General features: G+C 42.2%; 1 protein-coding gene and 1 long non-coding RNA gene across 11 annotated transcripts in view; one reads left to right on the forward strand and one right to left on the reverse strand.

Moving 5' to 3' along the window:
• Positions 1-527: 527 nt before the first annotated feature.
• Positions 528-21,050, reverse strand: part of LOC143143636 (uncharacterized) — a 61,940-nt gene continuing 41,417 nt past the window's right edge. For 8 of the 10 annotated variants that reach the window (XM_076305190.1, XM_076305126.1, XM_076305134.1 and 5 more), the window contains exons 4-9: positions 18,003-18,237; positions 10,590-10,767; positions 8,664-8,811; positions 7,294-7,450; positions 4,055-5,985; positions 528-3,613 (exon numbers count right to left, since the gene is read on the reverse strand). In XM_076305190.1, the coding sequence (XP_076161305.1) occupies positions 4,234-5,985; positions 7,294-7,450; positions 8,664-8,811; positions 10,590-10,767; positions 18,003-18,237 (2,470 nt within the window). In that variant the 3' untranslated portion in view covers positions 528-3,613; positions 4,055-4,233. Of the gene's footprint in view, positions 3,614-4,054; positions 5,986-7,293; positions 7,451-8,663; positions 8,812-10,589; positions 10,768-18,002; positions 18,238-21,050 lie in introns of those variants that run through there. The other 2 variants (XM_076305180.1, XM_076305198.1) reach the window with 2 other exon arrangements.
• LOC143143716 (uncharacterized) lies at positions 12,372-13,005 on the forward strand. The gene is made up of 2 exons (XR_012991224.1): positions 12,372-12,522; positions 12,726-13,005. It is a non-coding gene; the product is annotated as an uncharacterized LOC143143716 (long non-coding RNA).

Raw genomic sequence — 21,050 nt, forward strand, 5'->3', positions numbered from 1 at the left:
ATATTGCACTGGAATTCTGAGCGGATCAAAATTCAATCGGATAACCCTTGTTGGTGCACATGATGTCAGAATGTATAACCCACGAGCAGGTTAAATATATGATAAATATTCCAATCGATACAGTGTAGACGACAAAAGAAATTGGAGAAATATTGAAATTACTTTTTTCACATCGCAAGGTGTAGGCCTTGTCCAATGATTATTATTTAAAATAAAATAAATCCGTTTATCAATTTATCTCAATTTAATTATCTATGTATTGATTGTTTAAAAAACGATTACGTAGCGAATGGTGCAGCCATCTAACGGAGAACGACCAAACAAATTTTAAATCTTTACTGTAACCATGGCGGCAAATGGTCAAATTTGTAGAGAAATAGTTCCCAGATGGAACCACTAATGTATTTATTGTAGGTCACTGACCGATGAATTTAAACTATACAAAATATCAATAATAGAATTTCTTGCAACGTAGTGTCGTTTATAATGTTTATTATCTCGGAAAAGTTTAAAATTATTAAACAAAATTTGCTTCTAATGCTTTAATGTCACTTTATTGACTACAAATATACTTAAACCGAAATACTGTGTACCGATCTATCCACATCCTCCATTAAAGTTTCTGACATTCTCTACGCTCAAAACACACGTTTCTCTTATGTTGCCGGAATAGGTAACTATAAAACAAATTAAAACGTTCGCAGCACCATATAATTCGCGGTATAATACCGACACGCCGAAAAGATTTAATGATTACAAGAACAAAGCTCGAATAATATCGAGGTACTGTAAAGAATCTAGGAATTATTTCTCCTTTGAACATGGGTAGACTCTTAATTGAGCACGACTCTCTCTCTCTCTCTCTCTCTCCCTCGCACACACACGCTTGCACACATAACACGCTTTCATAGACAAATATCAAGGTAGTTAAGGGTTAACGATACATACAAATTGCAAATATTTAGCTTTCTTTGACGAGTTTCGAACAGTTACCGATAAAATGCAGCGAATGCTGTTTCCGGTACACTAATAAACAATCACGGATGTTGAATGTTTTAAGCCAAAGCTCCGCATTATGACGCTATATATTTATCATAAACTATCTATTACGATTTCTACGATGTACCGCCGTGATTCGAAAAATTACGTTGGTCGCATTGACTGCATTTTCGATTGGTGACATAGCCGATGACATCGCATAGAACGTGCATGGTAAAATCAACAATTATACGATATAACAGAGTCCTAACTGAACGGTAATACTACGTTTCGCGTACAAAGTTCCTCGACGACACTTTCTTCGCCGAAGGCTGTCCTGTCTACAGGTGGGAGGCCACCGACGCGGTTGTCGTCCTCTGGACATCGTATTGGGTTCATATATACAAGGGTGTCCCAAAATAATTGCTACGATTAACAATGATTTGTAAATGAAATAAATAAAACGAAATACAAACTATATTGGGCCATCCCGTATAAGCAGCGATTATACACGCGGTAAGGAATATTGACCGCTCGAAGTAGATGCGCGTTCGATGCGACCTTGAGCAGCTAATCAAAGATGTATCTTCCATCTCCCGGCGTAAGCGTTTTTACGTATCATAGCGAGACGAAGCGGATGAAGTGGCTTTGCTCTGTCCAGAAGCAGCGCTGTACAGGGTTGGCCCAAGATTTACAATGACGATTAGAGCGTAGCACGATAAACTATATGCACGAATTCGTTAACATCTGCAATTAAACTCTTTTCGCGTTTCTCGTTCGAAGTGGTCGCAGTACTTGTGCGTAAATAGTTTGCACGGTTCTCCGCGCGTAATACAAAAAAAAAAAAGTTAAACGTGAACAAGACACGACGTTTTCTCGAAACAATCGCCAACACGTACCACAGTTGAGAAACTCGCGAGCAAGAAGTACATATAACATTCGCTCGATACATTCAGCGAGGCTTCGCGTACATAAATTTCAACGATCCCTTCCAATCGCGATCGGTCGCAATTCCTTAATTAGCGAACGAACGGTTCAACGCTGAAACGAACTAAGTCGTCGATGAATCAATGAGTGACGATTTCGAAATACAATCTCTCCGCGTTAATTAATCTCTAGATTTTTGGCGTACAAATATCGTTGGCGAGAATCGACGAATTCAACTACGACTTTAGAACGTAACTCAGACTTGAAGGAAAGTGCGCGTTAATATCACTTAAAGTACAAAACACGGGGTTTCCGTTGCACGCACGACTTGGTTTCATTTCAGTTTCAGAACCACTTGAACGAAAGTGTTCAACAACGAACAATCGCCGCGCGAAATTACAAGTAACGTTACTCCCCCTACGCGCTTGACGCGCGGCGCAGAACACGCTCCGGGCGCTTAAAATGAAAGTTCACACTTCGAAGTCGCCGCGCCGGAGAGGGTGTTGTGCTCTTCGCGTCGTACAAGCGGGAACGCGCGTTGGTCCTCGAAGGGACCACCCTAGAACGATCTACAATTTCTTTACAAACGTACGCGGCGCTTACCAATTTCCATGAAAAAGAAGGATGTGACTCGACTTGGTACGGTCGTTTACGGATTTATCGCTGCGGGTACGAGCAAACGCTAGAAAGTCAAGTGGCACTATACGAGAGATGCGTGAGTATATCATCCTGTTTGTTGACTAGAATTCATTTCTTCGTCTTATTAACGCAACCGTCCTCGTTCAATCTGACGTCTACGATAAAGAACGTTTTCTCCACCTCTATGGCGATTCATTCAATCGTTTTACAAAATATCGGAGCTACAGTTTAGAAAAGCTTCAGGAAAATGGAATTCCACGGGATCACCGCGTCACACTGTCGGTGATGAAGTTCTACGCTCGATCTTAAGCAACATTGATCGTGAGTGCGGCAAGCACCGAGGTGTTTCTCTTTTCGCGTATAGAAAAAAAAAAAATATTCTCGACCAAAACGACGTTACGCACGAGGCTCGAGGGAGGTTATAATGCGATCGAAAGGCGCGATACGGGTCTAAGAAATCATATGGATGACCGTGAGCAACGGTGTTAACGCGACCAGTCACGATCGACCGTTTGTTTTTAACATTTCTTTCGCTATCGTCGCGAAAACTGATCGATCGAGACCAGAGGGCCTGGAGTTGGTCGTGATTCGAACGTTAACCTATATCCCAGTGGCGCGGAGATCTAACTCCTACGCCTCTGTTCGTCCGAATTTCTTCGTCTTTCGTTGAATAACTGTTTACATGGCTCGAGAACAAACGAGATTCTTGAAAGTATAGCTCCCTCTCCTCCCCACCGTTCCGAGACTCGGGGCCCCCTAATCGAAACCGTTCTCCAGTGTCGACTTATCCGGATACATTTGAACGTAAACGCTGTGAATTTCGTTTGCTTCGCGCGAGAACAATGTACAAACGAATCGTGTAACGCTAGGGCTAGGACGCAACGTCGTAATGCGATAACGCGTTTTCATGAGTTCAGCGACGCTCGCTGCTGATCCTGAATCAATCGTGGCCGTTGGGGAACGGTTCGGGGTCTTATTCCTTGATGCGATCAGCAGCAGGTCCTAAATTTCATGATACCTTCTTCTTACTTGTCTTCTTGCTGCGAGGGAGGGTAGCGAAGTTTGTTATCTGAAAAAAACAGAAACGAACGGTGCGTTATCGAGGGTAAATTTAATATCATTATGCATTGCAAACCTTTCGCGCGTCTTTCGAACCGAAAAGTGGGGAACGAAACGACCTCGTTAAAGGTCGATTCGTTCCCCCGATAATTGTACAAGGAGCACACCACACTGTTCGCGATCAAATTGCCGCGATATGGGGGTCGGGGGAGGGTGTAGGGTGTGGAGAAGGTCAACGTACGATCTCGTTTCGAAACAATTTCTTCGTGGAAGCAATTGTTAATAATTAGACAGCGGTATATGCCATTGTCGCGTGCGTATCAAGACGAGCATGCACGTTCAGGGGGCACAGTGAGAATGAGAAATGGATGCAACACTCGCTAAATCGATTAGTGACTAACGGGGTTAACCAGTAATCATCAGAAAACACTCTAGAAAACCATTTCCATACGATCTGAACGAGTTAATCCGATTCTTCTCTCCAGATATCCAGTACGGTACACAGTGTTTAAACAATGACGGGGAATGGGGGATGGATCGGTGACACAGGGTTCGTTTAATTTGCCTCTGAAAACCAGTCAATTAGACCCGTGTCCGACTCTCATGTTACGTCATGAGGTTCCACGGTCCTTAGAATATGTCCGACTCCAATCGTTTGCCGGGTTTCGGTGACCGTGATATCTCTCTTATTCGAGACACCTCGGTTTCCTGTTCGTTGGTGATCGTGGCAATGTTCTTCGCGTCCTCGTCGTTGTTCGAGGCGAGCACGAATGTGTCCGAGCTGTTCGATGTGTCGTCGCTCTTCTCGTCGATCTCTTGACTCGAGACGGACAAGTTCTTCGGTGATAGCTCTATGATCGTTTCACGTGGCTCGAGGCTGTTCGATCTCGATCTTGAAACGCTAACATCCGGACCGGGCTGGTCCGCTTTCGGTGTTGTCTTGTGGTCTCTGTAAAAGGCGCCGTGAAAGATGTTTTTCGGGATCGTTAGGAGTTTCGAGAACCCTTCCTTGGTCCGTTGTTTCTTGGACTTCTTCCCTTTCGGTTTGTCCGCGACGTGGGCGAAGAAAACGTCTTTCGGAGCCCCGGTGCTCGAAAACGTCTTCAGCGTACCGGTCTTTATCACCAGTGTCGCCCTCAACGCGTTCTGAGAGTCAGTCTCGTCCGTCAGGTCCTCCTCGCTTCTAGCGAGCGGCACCTTCGGCGCTGGCATCTTGTGATACTTCCCGGCACGGTTCGCGCTATCGGAATTGCTTCGCGAAACGTTCGGGGTAGTCCACACGTCCAAGGAAGAGGTGTTCTCGGTATCTGAATCCATCTTTACCGCTTGCTCGACTAACGAATCCATTTTTGTTGCTTGGTCGACCGACGAATCCATCTTTATGGCTTGGTCGACCGTAGAATCCATTTTTATGGCTTGGTCGACTAACGAATCCATCTTTGTCGCTTGGTCGACTGACGAATCCATCTTTATGGCTTTTTCGGCCGACGAATCCATCTTTATGGCTTGGTCGACTGACGAATCCATCTTTGTCGCTTGATCAACTGATGAATCCATCTTTATAGCTTGGACGATCGATGAATCCATCTTTATGGCTTTCTCGACCGACGAATCCATTTTAATCGCTTGGTAGACAGACTTCGTCTTCACCGTGTCCTCTTCGACCCCTTTCGAAGACACATGGTCACCCAGAGGGTCTTTCTTCGAATTCTGGTCCAACTTCGCGACATCCCCGCCAGATGGGGACAACGTATCGACGATACTCGCGTCGCTGAGTCTGAGCTTCTCTTGCGTGTAGACGATATTGTTCATGGCTTTGTGTGCCTCGCTGAGGAGTTGCTTCAGTTCGTCGAACTTGTCCTGGCAGAGCTCGTCGGTCACAGTACGATCCGTATCTTTGTTGGACTTATCGGAAACCGTGGATTCGGGTACCTGATCGGTGGTTAGAGTCTCCTTAACGTTGTCCTTCGAGTTGTCTCTCGTGTCTTGGATCTCATTTTTAGCAACGATGGACGACGCATCATCGGTAACGTTCATCGTTTCTATCGTCGTGGAACGTTCTGGTACCATTTTCGTCACTATGCTCTCAATGATCTGTACCTTCGCGGTTAGAGGCGAGCAGAGTCCACCGATCGGTTCTCTTATCTCTGAATCTCGTTTCTCCGGCCCTGGGCCTGATTGACTGGTGTTTTCGACTAAACCATCGTTACCTGCGACAAGGGATCCACGATCGAATTTGACATAATCGGCAACATTACTGTTTTGCGAGAGCAGAAGCAAGATCTCGAGTGCCTGTTCGGGGGTGACGAGACTCAAAGGTGTCGGAAGTGAGATGTTTTTAGAGGAGGGAGGGTCGTTGCTGTCGGAATCCTCTCCTGCGTCCTTCAAATACCACAAAAATCGATTGATTACAGATATTCGACGATTCGCGAGCGTTTCGGTTAGATTTACGCGCGGCTGATCAGCACTGCCGTCAGAGAAATGGGCATGATTTTTATTCGGTTGAAAGAACAACGAACGTTCAAATTGTAGAGTGAAACATCAAGGAAAGAAAACGAATTGTTCGAACCTCGTAGTACCAGTGGTTTGGGCGACCGAGAGAGACCACGTGTGGGTCGAAACGGATCCGTAAGTTGACCTTACTTGCACAAACGTTTCGATGGAAGGTTCGATAATTGTTTAGAAAAGTGACCTCCTCTTGGATTCAAATTTCTTTGAAATATGTTGTCAAGGATGTTGTTTCGAGTAACTTTTTTCTATACATGTTATCTGCGCTCGGCTCTAGTTTCGGAGATGTTTGCGAAAAACTGTTGCAAAAATATTGCATTCAATTTTGTCTATGCGTGTAAATTCATGACAGCGTATGTATCAACAAGAAATATATATAATTACATACATTATGTAGCAATTATAGAGTAGTGTTAGTTTTGATGAGTTTTATTCAAAAATTGACACTGAATTCCAATTTGATCAGAAAGATTAAATTGCTTCGTTATTTACACGTCGATGGTACCGATTATTTAACAAACTGTCACTGTAAGTCCGAATTCGTTCAAAACTTGATCCGATGTAAGGAAAAGTTGTCCAAAATTACACGTAGAATGACAAAGCATTTAATTTTTTTGATCGAATTGGAATTCAGTGTCCAATTTAAAAAAAAAACTTATCAAAATTAATACTACTCGATAATTACTATACAAAGTATGTAATTTTTTGTTAATATATACACTGCCATGAATTTACACGCATAGGCGAAATTGAACGCAATATTCGCAACAGTTTTTCGCAGACATCTCCGAAACTAAAGCCGAGCGGCAGTAACATGTATAAGAAAAAGTTGCTCGTAATAACATCCTTAATAACATATTTCAAAGTCATTCGAATCGTCCATAAGGCCACTTTTCTAAACAATTATCGAACTCTCTATTACTTCGTCGTACTTCTCTCAATCTCTAAGAAAACCCGTGCTAACGGTATAATCGAGCAATGTAAAGGTCTCTCCGGGTCCCAGAAGACCCAGTGTGTGGTAAAACGAGGGTCAAGCAACGATTCGTCGTCGTACGAATAATATTTTGCCCCTCCCTGTTCGGTCGAGCTTCAGAGCATCGAGGAAGAAAATTGGAACACGGAAGCACGCGATTAAGACTTGATTTACATTGTCGTAGGTGTTCGAACAATCGGATTTAGTACCTCTGGTGTTTTCTTCGTGGTGAAGCGGGGTTTTGCGCGTGTTTTTGCACCGACGCTCGATGTTCTAACTAACGAATCGCCCTGAGACGAGCGATTAGATTGCAGCGCCTCTCCACTGCTGTATCCGCTGGATATATCGTCCGAGGATCTTATATTACTGGAATTGAAAATCAGATTGTCATTTCTTTTGTACCATGAAACGTTCGTGTCGTTCAACTTAAACGGAACGATAGTTTTTAATGGTTCGAACAGACGTAGAAAATTGTTTCGGGCCTGACACGAGAGATTTTGTTCGTTCGTTTTTTTTTTTCAAAGTTTTTTGGGTCACGAAATAATCAGAGCTTGTACGTTCATCGCGACGAGACGGTTCGAAAGATCGAGTTCGGTTTCGGGTTACAATCCAAGCACGAATACTCTCGTATGTTACAAGATGCAAGACAAATAAATATATTATATACAGGGTGAGTGCAAGACGATTATTACACGTGTAGAAATAAGTCGAGAGAATAAGAAAAATAGTTTTCTCTTTCAAGTTTCGTTCTCGAGAAAATCGAGTCGGAATATTTGATCGAGTACGATCTTACATTTTTTTGGCAACTAAATTCTGTAATTGTTTACTATTTATAACTTCTATGGTATTACATTCTTTTCGACCTCGAACCGTCTAAACCCTCTCTATTCAAGGTTGCAAATCAGTATCACTGATTTCAGCTCGACTACTCTTGATCATTATTTATAATATTGGCGATATTACGATGTACATACTGAATAGTTGCAATTAAATTCTTACAGAAAGGGATAAACACTTTGTACGTCTCCATAGAGCTATTATAACAAAAAATATACTATTTGTATAACGATTTTACGACATACATAGTGAATAGTTGCAATTCAATTCTTACAGAAAGGAATAAACACTTTGTACGTCTCTCTACAACTATTGCAACAAAAAATATACTATTCGTATAACGATTTTACGACATACATAGTGAATAGTTGCAATTCAATTCCTACAGAAAGAAATAAACACTTTGTACGTCTCCATACAATTATTGCAACAAAAAATATACTATTCGTACAATGGTATTGCGATATATATACTGAATCGTTACGATTAAATTCCTACAGAAGAGAATACACCCTTTGTACATCTCCACACAGTTATTCTAACAAAAATATACTATTCGTACAATAGAACTCTCGCGTAACAGAATATTCGCGTATTGGGAGGTTCGTATAACGGGTGTTCGTCTAACAAAGGTGCTCCGGAACAAACAAGTTTGGAAGAAACTTTTTCATCGTAGAAATTCGATAGATGCCCGAAGCAGTTTTCAACAGGTGTTCGATAGGATCTTCCGTAGTATACACACGTTAAGCTAGTAGTCGGTTCCCTAGGCCTCGGTTGTCTGACATCGACGTCCACTTCGGAGAAGTACATTTCCACCCGATTGCTACTCGACTGCGTCCGACGAGGACTGTATCCCCTTCTCCCAACGTGCTCCCTTCGACGAGGTTCCACTGAAAACGGTAAAAAGAGCTTTCATTTCAGTCAACTTTTCGCGACAATAGAGCCTGCATCGTTTATCGATCTACTGTCGTTAAGGTGTTCGAACCGAAGAAACGAGTCTTGACCCGATACAGCGGTCACGTTTGGTCTCGATCGATCGAGGAACAAGGATTTGTCAACTTTTATTTAGACTCGGTCGATCGACTTAAACCCTATACCACGATAGACCTTAACCCTTTCAAGTACAAATTAGAGTCTGAGTGTGACTTCTCCGTTGCGATCGTATGCTCGTCTTCGTTGTTCTCGATTGTTTTTAAGTCGAAGAATAAGAAAAAAGATACGGTCGTGCGATGAATAATTACACGTAGTTTGCGTCGTAGTTTGACAAAATTAATTCGGAAAGATTCTCACGAAACTGATCAAAGTAACGTCTGGAAGTTCAATAGATTGGAATAGAAAATTCTTGAACGATAATTTGATTTTTCCTGTTTTTGAATATGTACACAGGAAGTTAACCAGCTGGTCGTAGACGTCGAAAGGAAATGAATTTACGTGCAAGAATAAATCGAAAATGTAGAGTGACATTTTTTCATACAAAGCTTCATTTTCGAATAAATCGATGTTAAATATTTATAGAGTACGCGTACATTTGCATACGATTTCACGGAGTTCTACGTTCGAAGGATATTACTCAATTCCGAGTCAAATGCAATTATCGCGAGTCAGACTCGTTGCATTTTCGATTCAAACGCAATTATCACGAATCTGACTTATCACAATTCCAAGTCAAATAAAATTATCACGAGCCAAACTCGTTGCAATTTTGATTCAAACGCAATTATTACGAGTCAGACTCGTCACAATTCCAAGTCAAATGTAATTATCGCGAGTCACACTCGTTGCAATTCCAAGTCAAATGCAATTATCGCAACTCAGACTCGTTGCAATTCCGAGTTAAATGCAATTATCACGAGTCAGGCTCGTCACAATTCCAAGTCAAATGCAATTATCGGGAGTCAGACACTTCGCAATTTTGAGTCAAACGCAATTATTACGAGTCAGACTCTTCACAATTCCAAGTCAAACACAATTGTCACGAGCCAAACTCGTTGCAATTTTGATTCAAACGCAATTATTACGAGCCAGACTCATCACAATTCCAAGTCAAATGCAATTATCGTGAGTCAGATTCGTCACAATTCCAAGTCAAATGCAATTATTACGAGCCAGACTCATCACAATTCCAAGTCAAATGCAATTATCACGAGTCAGACTCGTCACAATTCCAAATCACGAACCAAACTTATTACAATTCCAAGTCAAATGCAATTATCGGGAGTCAGACACTTCGCAATTTCGAGTCAAATGCAATTTTCACAAGCCAGACTCGTCACAATTCCAAGTCAAATGTAATTATCGCGAGTCACACTCGTTGCAATTCCAAGTCAAATGTAATTATCGCGAATTAGACTCGTTGCATTTTCAATTCAAACGCAATTATCATGATTCAGACTTAGCACAATTCCAAGTCAAATGCAATTATCCGTAGTCAGACTCGCAATTCCGAGTCAAACGCAATAATCACAACTCAGACTCGCGATTCCGACCCGAATGCGAATCACACGAGTCAGACTCGTCATTGTTCTCGAATACGTATCCTCCCGCGCGTGGACGTCTTCGAGCACGGCACCGAAAGGGTTAAAGCTACGAAATCGGGCACGAAGACTCCCCACGTTTCACGATTTCCACGAAATCGTTAAACGATCGGCCGGCGGACAAAGCAACGGACTAAAGGATATGCTCGGGCGTGAATTTGCAGGATTTAGCGGCGCTATGAGCGACGAGCAACCTTCCATGTCCGTCTCGTCGTGCATGTGCGACGTGTTTCTATTCTCGTCCTCCTTCTCGCCGGTCAGGTCGCTCAGACTGTAGCTCTTCTTTAATTGCTGCACCAATCCGCCGCCACCCTGAAAGACCAATTCTCGTATTTCATTTATTTATTTTTTTTTCTTTCTTCAACCGATCATTCGTGGGGTCGCGTGGTCGAGTTAAGCATCGGGTGCGGATTGTTGAAATATTGATCGGAATATTTGCGGATTAGCGGGATCAAAGAAAGCTAGATAAATAGAAAGAAAGAGAGAACAGAAAGAAAAGAAACCAAAGTCTTACCAAGCCGAAAACTAAGGTGTTAATGTGTTATCTGCCGTCACCGTAGCTAGGCTACGAACCATCGTGCGTCACTAGCTTCTAGTTCGATCTAGGCCGGGGTTCAGCTACGCAAAGGCGGTCCCTTGTCTATCCGGGATGCGTTTCTTTCTGGCTTGCATTCTGGCACGGGTTAACGGCAAGCGTGTTCGCGTGTTCCAGCGATAGAAGAAGCCCGGCTCTCTTGATTAACTGGACCAACTCGTTAGACGGGATTCGCTCGGTACGAACAGGAGGAATCAATCGACGCGGATGATCGCGGAACGCGCGCGTTTCATTCGTCGTGGACGTACCCTGCCGCTCGTAAGTATTTGCGCAGATTTTTTGTTTTTTTTTTTCATTTTTTTCCTTCCGTTCCGCCGATGTGACGAGAGTTCTCGAGAAAGTCGACGCACGTACTGCGCACGACTCGAGAAAAGGCGCTCGACGATTCCAATGTTTTTCGTTTAGTATAAATTAGTTTTTGGAGCATGTCGATTAGGAAAGTGTACTTAAACATTTACAAGACTTCTTTTGCGTGCCTACATTAAATTATCGATAGGGAGCTTCTCGAGGAATACAATAGATGTACTGTGTGCGATTCGAGAAAAGGCTCTCGACGATTCCAATGTTTTTGGTTTAGTATAAATTAGTTTTTGGAGCATGTCGATTAGGAAAGTGTACTTAACAATTTACAGACTTCTTTTGCGTGCCTACATTAAATTATCGATAGAGAGCTTCTCGAGGAATACAATAGATGTACTGTGTGCGATTCGAGAAAAGGCTCTCGACGATTCCAATGTTTTTGGTTTAGTATAAATTAGTTTTTGGAGCATGTCGATTAGGAAAGTGTACTTAACAATTTACAGACTTCTTTTGCGTGCCTACATTAAATTATCGATAGAGAGCTTCTCGAGGAATACAATAGATGTACTGTGTGCGATTCGAGAAAAGGCTCTCGACGATTCCAATGTTTTTGGTTTAGTATAAATTAGTTTTTGGAGCATGTCGATTAGGAAAGTGTACTTAACAATTTACAGACTTCTTTTGCGTGCCTACACTAAATTATCGATAGAGAGCTTCTCGAGGAATACAATAGATGTACTGTGTGCGATTCGAGAAAAGGCGCTCGACGATTCTAATGTTTTCGGTTTAGTATAAATTAGTTTTTTGAGCATGTCGATTAGGAAAGTGTACTTAAACATTTACAGACTTCTTTTACGTGCCTACACTAAATTATCGATAGAGAGCTTCTCGAGGAATACAATTGATGTACTGTGTGCGATTCGAGAAAAGGCTTTCGACGATTCTAATGTTTTCGATTCAATATGGATTCTTTTTTGGAGCAAGTGCATCAGGAAAGGGTAAATGTATTTAACAATTTACAGACTTCTTTTGTGTGCCTACACTAAATTATAGATAGGAAGCACGAGGAACTCAATACGTGTACTGTGAGTGACTCGAGAAAAGGCTCTCGACGATTCTAATGTTTTCGATTCAATATGGATTCTTTTTTGGAGCAAGTGCATCAGGAAAGGGTAAATGTATTTAACAATTTACAGACTTCTTTTGTGTGCCTACACTAAATTATAGATAGGAAGCACGAGGAACTCAATACGTGTACTGTGAGTGACTCGAGAAAAGGCTCTCGATGACTCTAGTGTTTGTACAATAGTTTAGTATAGATTATTTTTTAGAGCAAGTGTATCAATAAAGGGTTAAGTGTATTTAATTTTTACAGATTTCTTTTGAACGTCCATTGATAAATTATCGATACAGAGCTTCTGAACAGAAACTCAACGTGTGTACTGTGCACGACTCGAGAAAAGGTGCTCGACGATTCTGGCCGAATGTTTTCAGTTTAATATAGAATATTTTTTGGAGCAAGTGCATAAGGAAAGGGTAAGCGTACTTAAACATTTACAGACTTTTTTGCAGATCTACACTAAATTATAGAGCACCTGAATAGAAACTCAACGTGTGTACTGTGCACGACTCGAGAAAAGGTGCTCGACGATTCTGTCCGAATGTTTTCAGTTTAATATAGAATATTTTTTGGAGCAAGTGCATAAGCAAAGGGTAAGTGTATTTAAACATTTACAGATTTTTTTGCGTGCCTACACTAAATTATAGATAGGGAGCACGAGAAACTCAATACGTGTACTGTGAGCGACTCGAGAAAAGGCTCTCGACGATTCTAATGTTTTCGGTTCAATATGGATTCTTTTTTGGAGCAAGTGTATCAGGAAAGGGTAAGTGTACTTAAAAATTTACAGACTTCATGTGTATGCCTACACTAAATTATCGATAGAGAATTATCTCGAGGAACTCAATGCGTGTACTGTCCACAACTTAAGAGAAGTCACTCGACAATTCTAAAGTTTTTACTTTAATACAGATTTTTTTCTCGAGGTAGTATATCAGTAAATGTACTTAAATTTTGCAAATTACTTTTGCACGCTTATCGAGAAACTATCGATAGAGAGTTTCTCGAGAAACTCGACGTGTACTGTGCACAACTTAAGAGAAGTCACTCGACAACACAAACCGAACAATTCCGTGGACAATTAAAAAATTTTTCGGTTCGATACAGACTACTTTCTAAAACGCAACATTATACTTCACAGCGTCGAATTGTGCGCGAATTGTACACATTTTTGCCCGAATAAAGTAAAATGGCGACGAATAGAAAATTAATTCCTCTTGATAACCTTCGACGGATGATTCTGCGTGACTTGCTGCACGATGATCCTAAACTATCAATCGACGTTGTATCTCGCGATCCGTGTTACTGAAAACGCATCGTAACGAAACATTTGCGCGTAACTCGAATCAGAACCGATACGATGGACAAGAACAACAACAACTGGTGATCAATTCGATAATTATAATCGTATCGGATCGTCTCGACAACCATGAGACTCGAGAACTCGAAGTAGTCACGAGCAGCAGCGTCGTCGACGGAAGTGAGAGGAGCAACACAGCACCTGGTCGGTAGAATACGTTTATTCGAAAAAAAAGAGAAAAAAAGAAACAATACCATATCATTGTTGCGTAAAATCTTCAGGATCGGGTATAAAAAGTCTTACTCTCTAAGCGTTTCTTGACACACAAGCCCATCGATACGGCTTTTCTAGTTCCGTGACGAACAACCAAAATGCGGAAGTAACGAAAACCATTCCACGGTTCTCTCGATTAAAAATTTATTTAAAAAAAAAGAAAAAAACGAAAGTACCACTCGAAACGTCCGAGGTGCGCGAAAACAAAAAAAAAAAAAGACACACGCGACTGTTACCTGAGTAGAAATTCTGAGTTTTTGGTATTTGCTTCGTGAATCGTTTGAGAAAGAAAAGATCTACATTTTAAATCGGATCGTTGGCGGGAAAAAAGTGTCACGCGTTCCTTGTTGTTCGTTACTTTCGCATAAACACGAGTCAACAACGTTAACATTCATCGTTCGTTCTCGCGAACAATTCATCGAACTCGACGTCGATTTCGACTCACACTTTCGTAGACGAAAGAATTTTTCTCTCATCTCGAAAAATCGAAATCAAATACTCGTATCCTTTACTATTATTGAATTCTCTCGAAGGATCCGAAGAACTGATAAAAAAACACGCGAGGACGATAGATCGCTCGTGAGGACCAACGATCGATTTAATATATTTCTCGCAACAAACACAACCGTACTCGTTTCAACAACAGTCGTAGTATTTCTGTTCGATAAACGCATCGTTTCGCGGAAAACGCGCGCGCGTTTAAGCTTGCGAGAGCTCTGCAACGGGTACCGAACGTTCTCGCGTAATCGTGTTTCTTTATAAGTTACGCTACCTCCGCGCACAACAGTCTCGAAGTCTTTCGACTCGAAAGTGCACCCACCACTCGGATCGATTTTTCAAACTCACCGAGCACAGACTCGGATTTAGAAGCTCCGTTCGATCATTGAGCGACGAAAAGTGTCGTCCTTGAAAAATATTTCGTTGATCGTTCGGAAACGCGATAAATCGACAACTATAAAAAAAAGAGAAAGGAAGAAAACACGATCCAAATTTAACAATATAAACCACAATTCGTACATACAAACTCACAACGTCGTATATTGGATAATATATATATATATGTAAATATAAATATATGATTCGCTCGGTGACTACGCGCGAGCGTTTCTCTTTTCTGTTCGCGTGCGCGCGCAAAAGAAAACAAAAAAAAAAAGGACTCGGACCGGTTTCGAGGAAACGGGAGTCCTGCGACGATAAAAAGTATCGGTCTTAGAATTACTCGGTTAAAAGTACAGGACGCGATGAACTAAAAATTTCACGCGCGCGACGAAATCTCGTGACGAGATCCAGTCGGTTTCGTGTAACGACGCGTATCTCGAAAGCGGGGTCGTTGCTCGAAGGCACTTAAAATTCACCGGAACACCACCGAATATTATCACGATTCGCGCGATTTACAGATCGTTTACGCGATCGTTCGTGTACGCGTGTAAACGGGGTGAACGCAGACTCGACGAATTAGAACGCGCGATTGGTAACGAAGAGTTCTCTCGAAGGGTAACTCGAGAGTAACAACAAAGCGGGGTTCGCGTCGAGGTCTCGTTTTTTACGTGGAATTTCGACTCGAACTCGAACCATCGTGGACCAGGGGTTCTCACGCGATTAAAAAAACTCTATCGTACACTCTGAACACAGTTTTACATTCCCATCTGGTCGAGAAGATGGCCGAGATCGACGTTCGACGAACTCGCACGCCTGGTTGGGTTCGATGCTTGGGCTCTTCGATGAAAAACAAAAAAAAAAAAAAAAAAAAAAAAAAAACACAAGAAAGATTGTACAAAAGAGAAGAAACAAAGAGGAAAAGAAACTTAACTCTACGGACAACCGGTAACCGGTAACTTTGGTTCGTCTTGTGTACGCGAGCTCTTGTAGGATCGTCGTCCGCTCAGGATGGATGATGTTGAAAATTAAACCGGACTTTGGGTCGTGCTCATCGGGTAGTCCTCCGAATAGTCTACATCCTTGCGTGTGTTGGATCTCAGATTCCTGGTCGACCCGGTCTTCTTCTTACGGGGCTTCCGGTTCTTCGTGGTCTTCTTCGTCAGCGGCGGTGAGTCGAGAATCGTCGGTTTGGTGTCGACGGTGACGTCGCTATCGTATAGGAGCAGCGCGTCGCTACGGAGCTCGGTGTTCGCGTTCGTGTTCAAAATGGCCACCGTATCATCCGCCGCTTCCATCGGGACAAAATCGTCGATGTTAACGCTCGTGTTCGACGACACCCAATTGGTCGTCGCGAAGTCGTTTTCCAGTTTCCGCTCCGTCCGTGGATTCGGCATTGCTGGATACTTGGCTGAGCTAGAAATCGCCGAGTCTGATTGGCTGGCAGGGGGTTCACGCAACACGTCAGGGTCTGACTCCACCAAATACTGACCCCACGAAGTGTGTGTTTGTGTGTGTGTACCGTAATCGAGTATTTTTATTGGTTTATTTATTTATTTTTTTTTTTTTTTTTGATATTTTGGTGTTAACGATGAATCGAAAACGGTGAACACACATGTACACGAACAACGACATGGTTTGTTTTTTTTTTTTTTTTGTTTTTCATTCGGTTCGATTTCGAAGTAACGATTATTTGTTAATGTGACCGACGAAGATTGGCAGTGGTTGGACGATGTTGTATGTCGATGACAGCGTGCAGGATAGGCGTGCAGGACAACGAAAACATAAAATCAAGAAAAAATTATCGAACTATTAGCGGGGAAGGTTGTTCGAACGAGTGCCGTAGGCGAGTCGAGGTTCCGAGCGAAATCTAAAAACCGGTCGTCTTGTTACGCGAATGAGATCCACGAAGAGGATAATGGTGGTTATCTTACGGGTTGGTCACAAAGCATGCGAAGATAAGTTTCGAACTTTGAGCGTGAGTTAGCACAGGAGGACTCCTGGTCAGTTTGTAGTCCCCGCGATTTCTATTAGGCTGTTCAATAAGTTCGGGTAGTGTTTGATAATAAATTTCGTTCGATAATAATTGCCAGTCGGTACTGCATCGCACACGTTTCGATAGCTTTTGTTATTCCAGTGCGAGAACTGCTCTGGAAGCTTTTATTTCGGGTTAGTAAAGCTAGAGCTTTAGGTTGAAAACTGTTCAATATTAGATTTACCAATCGGTCAAAACGATTGGTTTCAATTGCTTTTACGAAGAAATTTACTTCAAATTTTATAGCGTTTGTCAAAAGCTGTTGTAACTTTTTTTAATCTATAGATATTTTATTCCTGAGATTCGTTTGAGGAACATCTTGATATACTGGAATCTATCGGTGGTTTTAGTGTTAATTCACGAACGTGAATTTGAAAAATTGTTAAGGTCTTTGGAAGATGTAATAAACAGTGGTTGAAAATATATAATAATAAATTAAACGTTATTAGATATTTTTATATTATACTCAAAATCGTCTTAAACATTCTGAGAAACGAAATTAAAAATGCATCACTTATTGGTACCTGGCCTTGGAAAATTGTTAAGGTGTTTGGAAAATCTAATAGAAAATGGTCGAGAATGTATAACAATCGATGAAATATTATTAGATATTTTTATATCATACTCAAAATCGTCTTAAACATTCTGAGAAACGAAATTGAAAATGCATCACTTATTGGTGATTACTTTGAAATTACTTCGATTCAAACACTCCAGGATACCTGGAACGTGGATTTGGAAAATTGTTAAGATATTTGTAAAATGTAATAAAAACTGATCGAAAATGTATAATAATAAATCAAACGTTACTCGATACTTTTGGAGAAATGGAAATTAGATATTCATTGGAAACCGCGCGAACTTTTTGAACAATCTGATATACTACGCGAGTTAGGCTCGTTCTGATGAAACTGCACCCTTGCGATGGTATCGTTAAGATATCGTGATCGAAAAGCGGCCAGACCTAACCCCCAACAAGACGACCGTGTATTCTATCGTTACAGTGGCGTTAAGTGGAGGCTTTGATAGTTGGAAGGCCGAAACTTACCTTAATGGCGGTCTGCATGAGAACCGTGGTGGCATAGTTCACACCCTTCGAGCCAAGGTGCAACACAGCCGTGTAACCCTGCTCCGTCGCGCGTGCCAAAGCTTCGTCAATTTCGGCCTCGCGGCGGATCAAAGCTGGATGAACGAAGCGTCGATAGAGGATGCTCGAGCCCTTAGTGGCAGGGCTCAGCAGCCAGACAACCAGGATAGTTTTAATTTCATAGTAAAATGGGAACCTGGATGAGAAAGAGTGAAAAACAAGCGCGTTAAACGCGAGACGCAGCGATACACCGAGTTCCATGGGTAACGTAGACGTGGTCTCGTTCAAAGACATCCACGGTCATGGATTCCACGATAGGTCGGACGTACAGGACGAGTCGTAAATATATGGCGATATCTCAGGGGCTGAGACGAGTAAAAAATGTCCTGTGTACCTTGGTTCTCGAGTTACGAACGATCGAAGAAAACGAACAAAGTTTCACGTATAGTTTCGTTCACAGATCCATTTGGTACCATTTCTCGTGTACAGTTGGGAACTGGAAAGATGACCCCTGAATCAAGGGGTATGTAGTATCGTGTTACAGAGATACGTGATGTTTACTTGTTAGCCGCAGACCTTCGTAGACCGATTAACTCTCAGTTTCTTTCAAATGTCGATTTCTCAGCTAGGCTCAGTACATTGGCTTTTGTTCAATGTACGAATAAAAATGAAGGACACAACGGACCTTTTGAACATTTTCTTCCTTCATGGCTTGAAAGCTGAGGTTCGTAAGACGTAGTAAAGTATATAGGACATATTTTACTCTTCTTAGTGTGTCAGACTCACCCTTTGAAATATGTATAGGTATACATTTCTAAATATATAGGAATATATTTCTAAATGTATATGCATATATTTCTACACATATAGGAATATATTTCTAAATATATAGGAATATATTTCTAAATATATAAGCATATATTTCTACACATATAGGAATATATTTTTAAATATATATGCATATATTTCTACACATATAGGAACATATTTCTAAATATATATACAAATATTTCTAAATATATAGGAATATATTTTTAAATATATAAGTATATATTTCTACACATATAGGAATATATTTCTAAATATATATGCACATATTTCTAAATCACCTTGCATACCACGCGAACGTTGATCCCCTACTTTCTCGATCCCCGTTGGATCGTTCCGAATTATACTCGGTCCAACGAGACGAGTCGTCGAAGCAAGAAAAAGTACACGTGGAATTGCTACGATAGAGGAGGACAGACCGTGAGTTCGTCCTTGTCTTGTCCGTGCGTCGATCGCGTGCATTTGTTTACATCTGCAGACAGGTCCAGTCGGATCGAGTATAGATGGAAAATCGTTTCCGATGGCGCACCGATCCAACGAAAACAAAACACTAGAGCATTCGACGAAGCATTCAGCTCACGCTGCAAGCGGCGTAGCTAGAAGAACAGGCTAGATTACAAGTCCAAGGAGTGGGGGTAGGGGCCTCGCGACGCGGCGGTCCTCGTTGCCCGGGCAACGAGGACCGCCGCTGTAACTACGAGTGGAGGGGATAGAGGGACTGCATCCAACGAAACACGACCGACGACTTATAACGAGGCAGTACGAACTCGCGCGAACGCAGAGCCTCTCTGTTCGCAGTCTGGAATTATAACGCACACCCTACCTGTTCCCCACTCCTCTGGGCGTATCTATCCCCACTCCTTCGACACGGAAATCTAGCCGATTCTTCCGATCACGCTGAAGTTACGTTCGGGGAAGTCCCACAAAGTTGTTACCCCTCCACCCTCGAAAAAAAAAATAAATAAAGAGCGAACCCACGGAGAAAGCGATCTCTACGGTGGACCGAGCCATCGTCGAGATATAAAAACCCGTAAAAAACCCACCAACCAGCGTGAACGAAAAAACGGACGACAAAGCTGCCGGTGGAGCATGACGCATCCGTGAACCACGAAGCACCGCGGCGGCGCGGAAGGAGGATAGACGAAGAAAAAGGGAAAAATCACGCAGTTACGGGCCGCGATGCGAAAGGAAAGCAAGGGTGGGGCGCGCGGGGAGGGAGGGGGTGGGAGGAAAGCGCGAGGGTATTCCAGGCCAGAAATACACGGGGTTCTCCTTTTTGGTTGTAATCCGAGTACGAAGGGAGAGGATCTGGCACAGCAGGGAGGAACACCAGAAACAGAGACGGAAGACGAGACACGGCTGGTGGAACCCTCAGAAGTGCATGTAAGCCAATATCCATCTCGGCCGAAATTAGACTTTCGGAATTCCCGGTGGCGAGCCACGGACCACGCGGTTCATGTCGGTTTATTGGCCCCGGTTCGCTCGAATTTTACCCGCTTCCGGCGAAAACGGGGCCGTGACCGAGCTGCCAAACATTCGCGAGCTTCGACCCCTCTGGCTACTTTCTTTCCGTGTATAGCGCGAGGACGTTGGGTCGGCGAGTCGCTGGCCCCACGGTATTCGTTGCTGCTCCGCGAGTACGTTTCGATTTTCGTGGAATTCGTCCCGAAGTCACCGAACCGCTCGATGTTCCGTTGACACGTTTCAACGTCACGACAGTTTCCCGCGGTTGGATAAACAAGTCCAATCGCATGTGTAAGGAATGGGGGTAGGCAGCTTAGTGGAGTGGGAGAAGTAACGGGTGTACCTGTTGTATGCTGGGTACAAAGTGTAGAGGTATACTTGATTGTAACTATTTTTAAATATTAGTGTACTGAATGTAAAATCTAAAGGTATATCTAACTACCACTATTAGTATACTGAATATAAGATGTAAAGGTATATCTAAGTACAACTATTTTGAAATATTAGTATACTGAATGTAAAGTGTAAAGGTGTATCTAAGTACAATTATTTTGAAATATTAGTATACTGAATGTAAAATGTAAAGGTATACCTAACTACAATTATTTTTAAATATTAGTATACTGAATGTAAAGTGTAAAGGTGTATCTAAGTACAATTATTTTTAAATATTAGTATACTGAATATAAGATGTAAAGGTATATCTAAGTACAACTA

Source organism: Ptiloglossa arizonensis, chromosome 1 (genome assembly GCF_051014685.1).
Source record: "Ptiloglossa arizonensis isolate GNS036 chromosome 1, iyPtiAriz1_principal, whole genome shotgun sequence".
Lineage (NCBI taxonomy): Eukaryota > Metazoa > Arthropoda > Insecta > Hymenoptera > Colletidae > Ptiloglossa > Ptiloglossa arizonensis.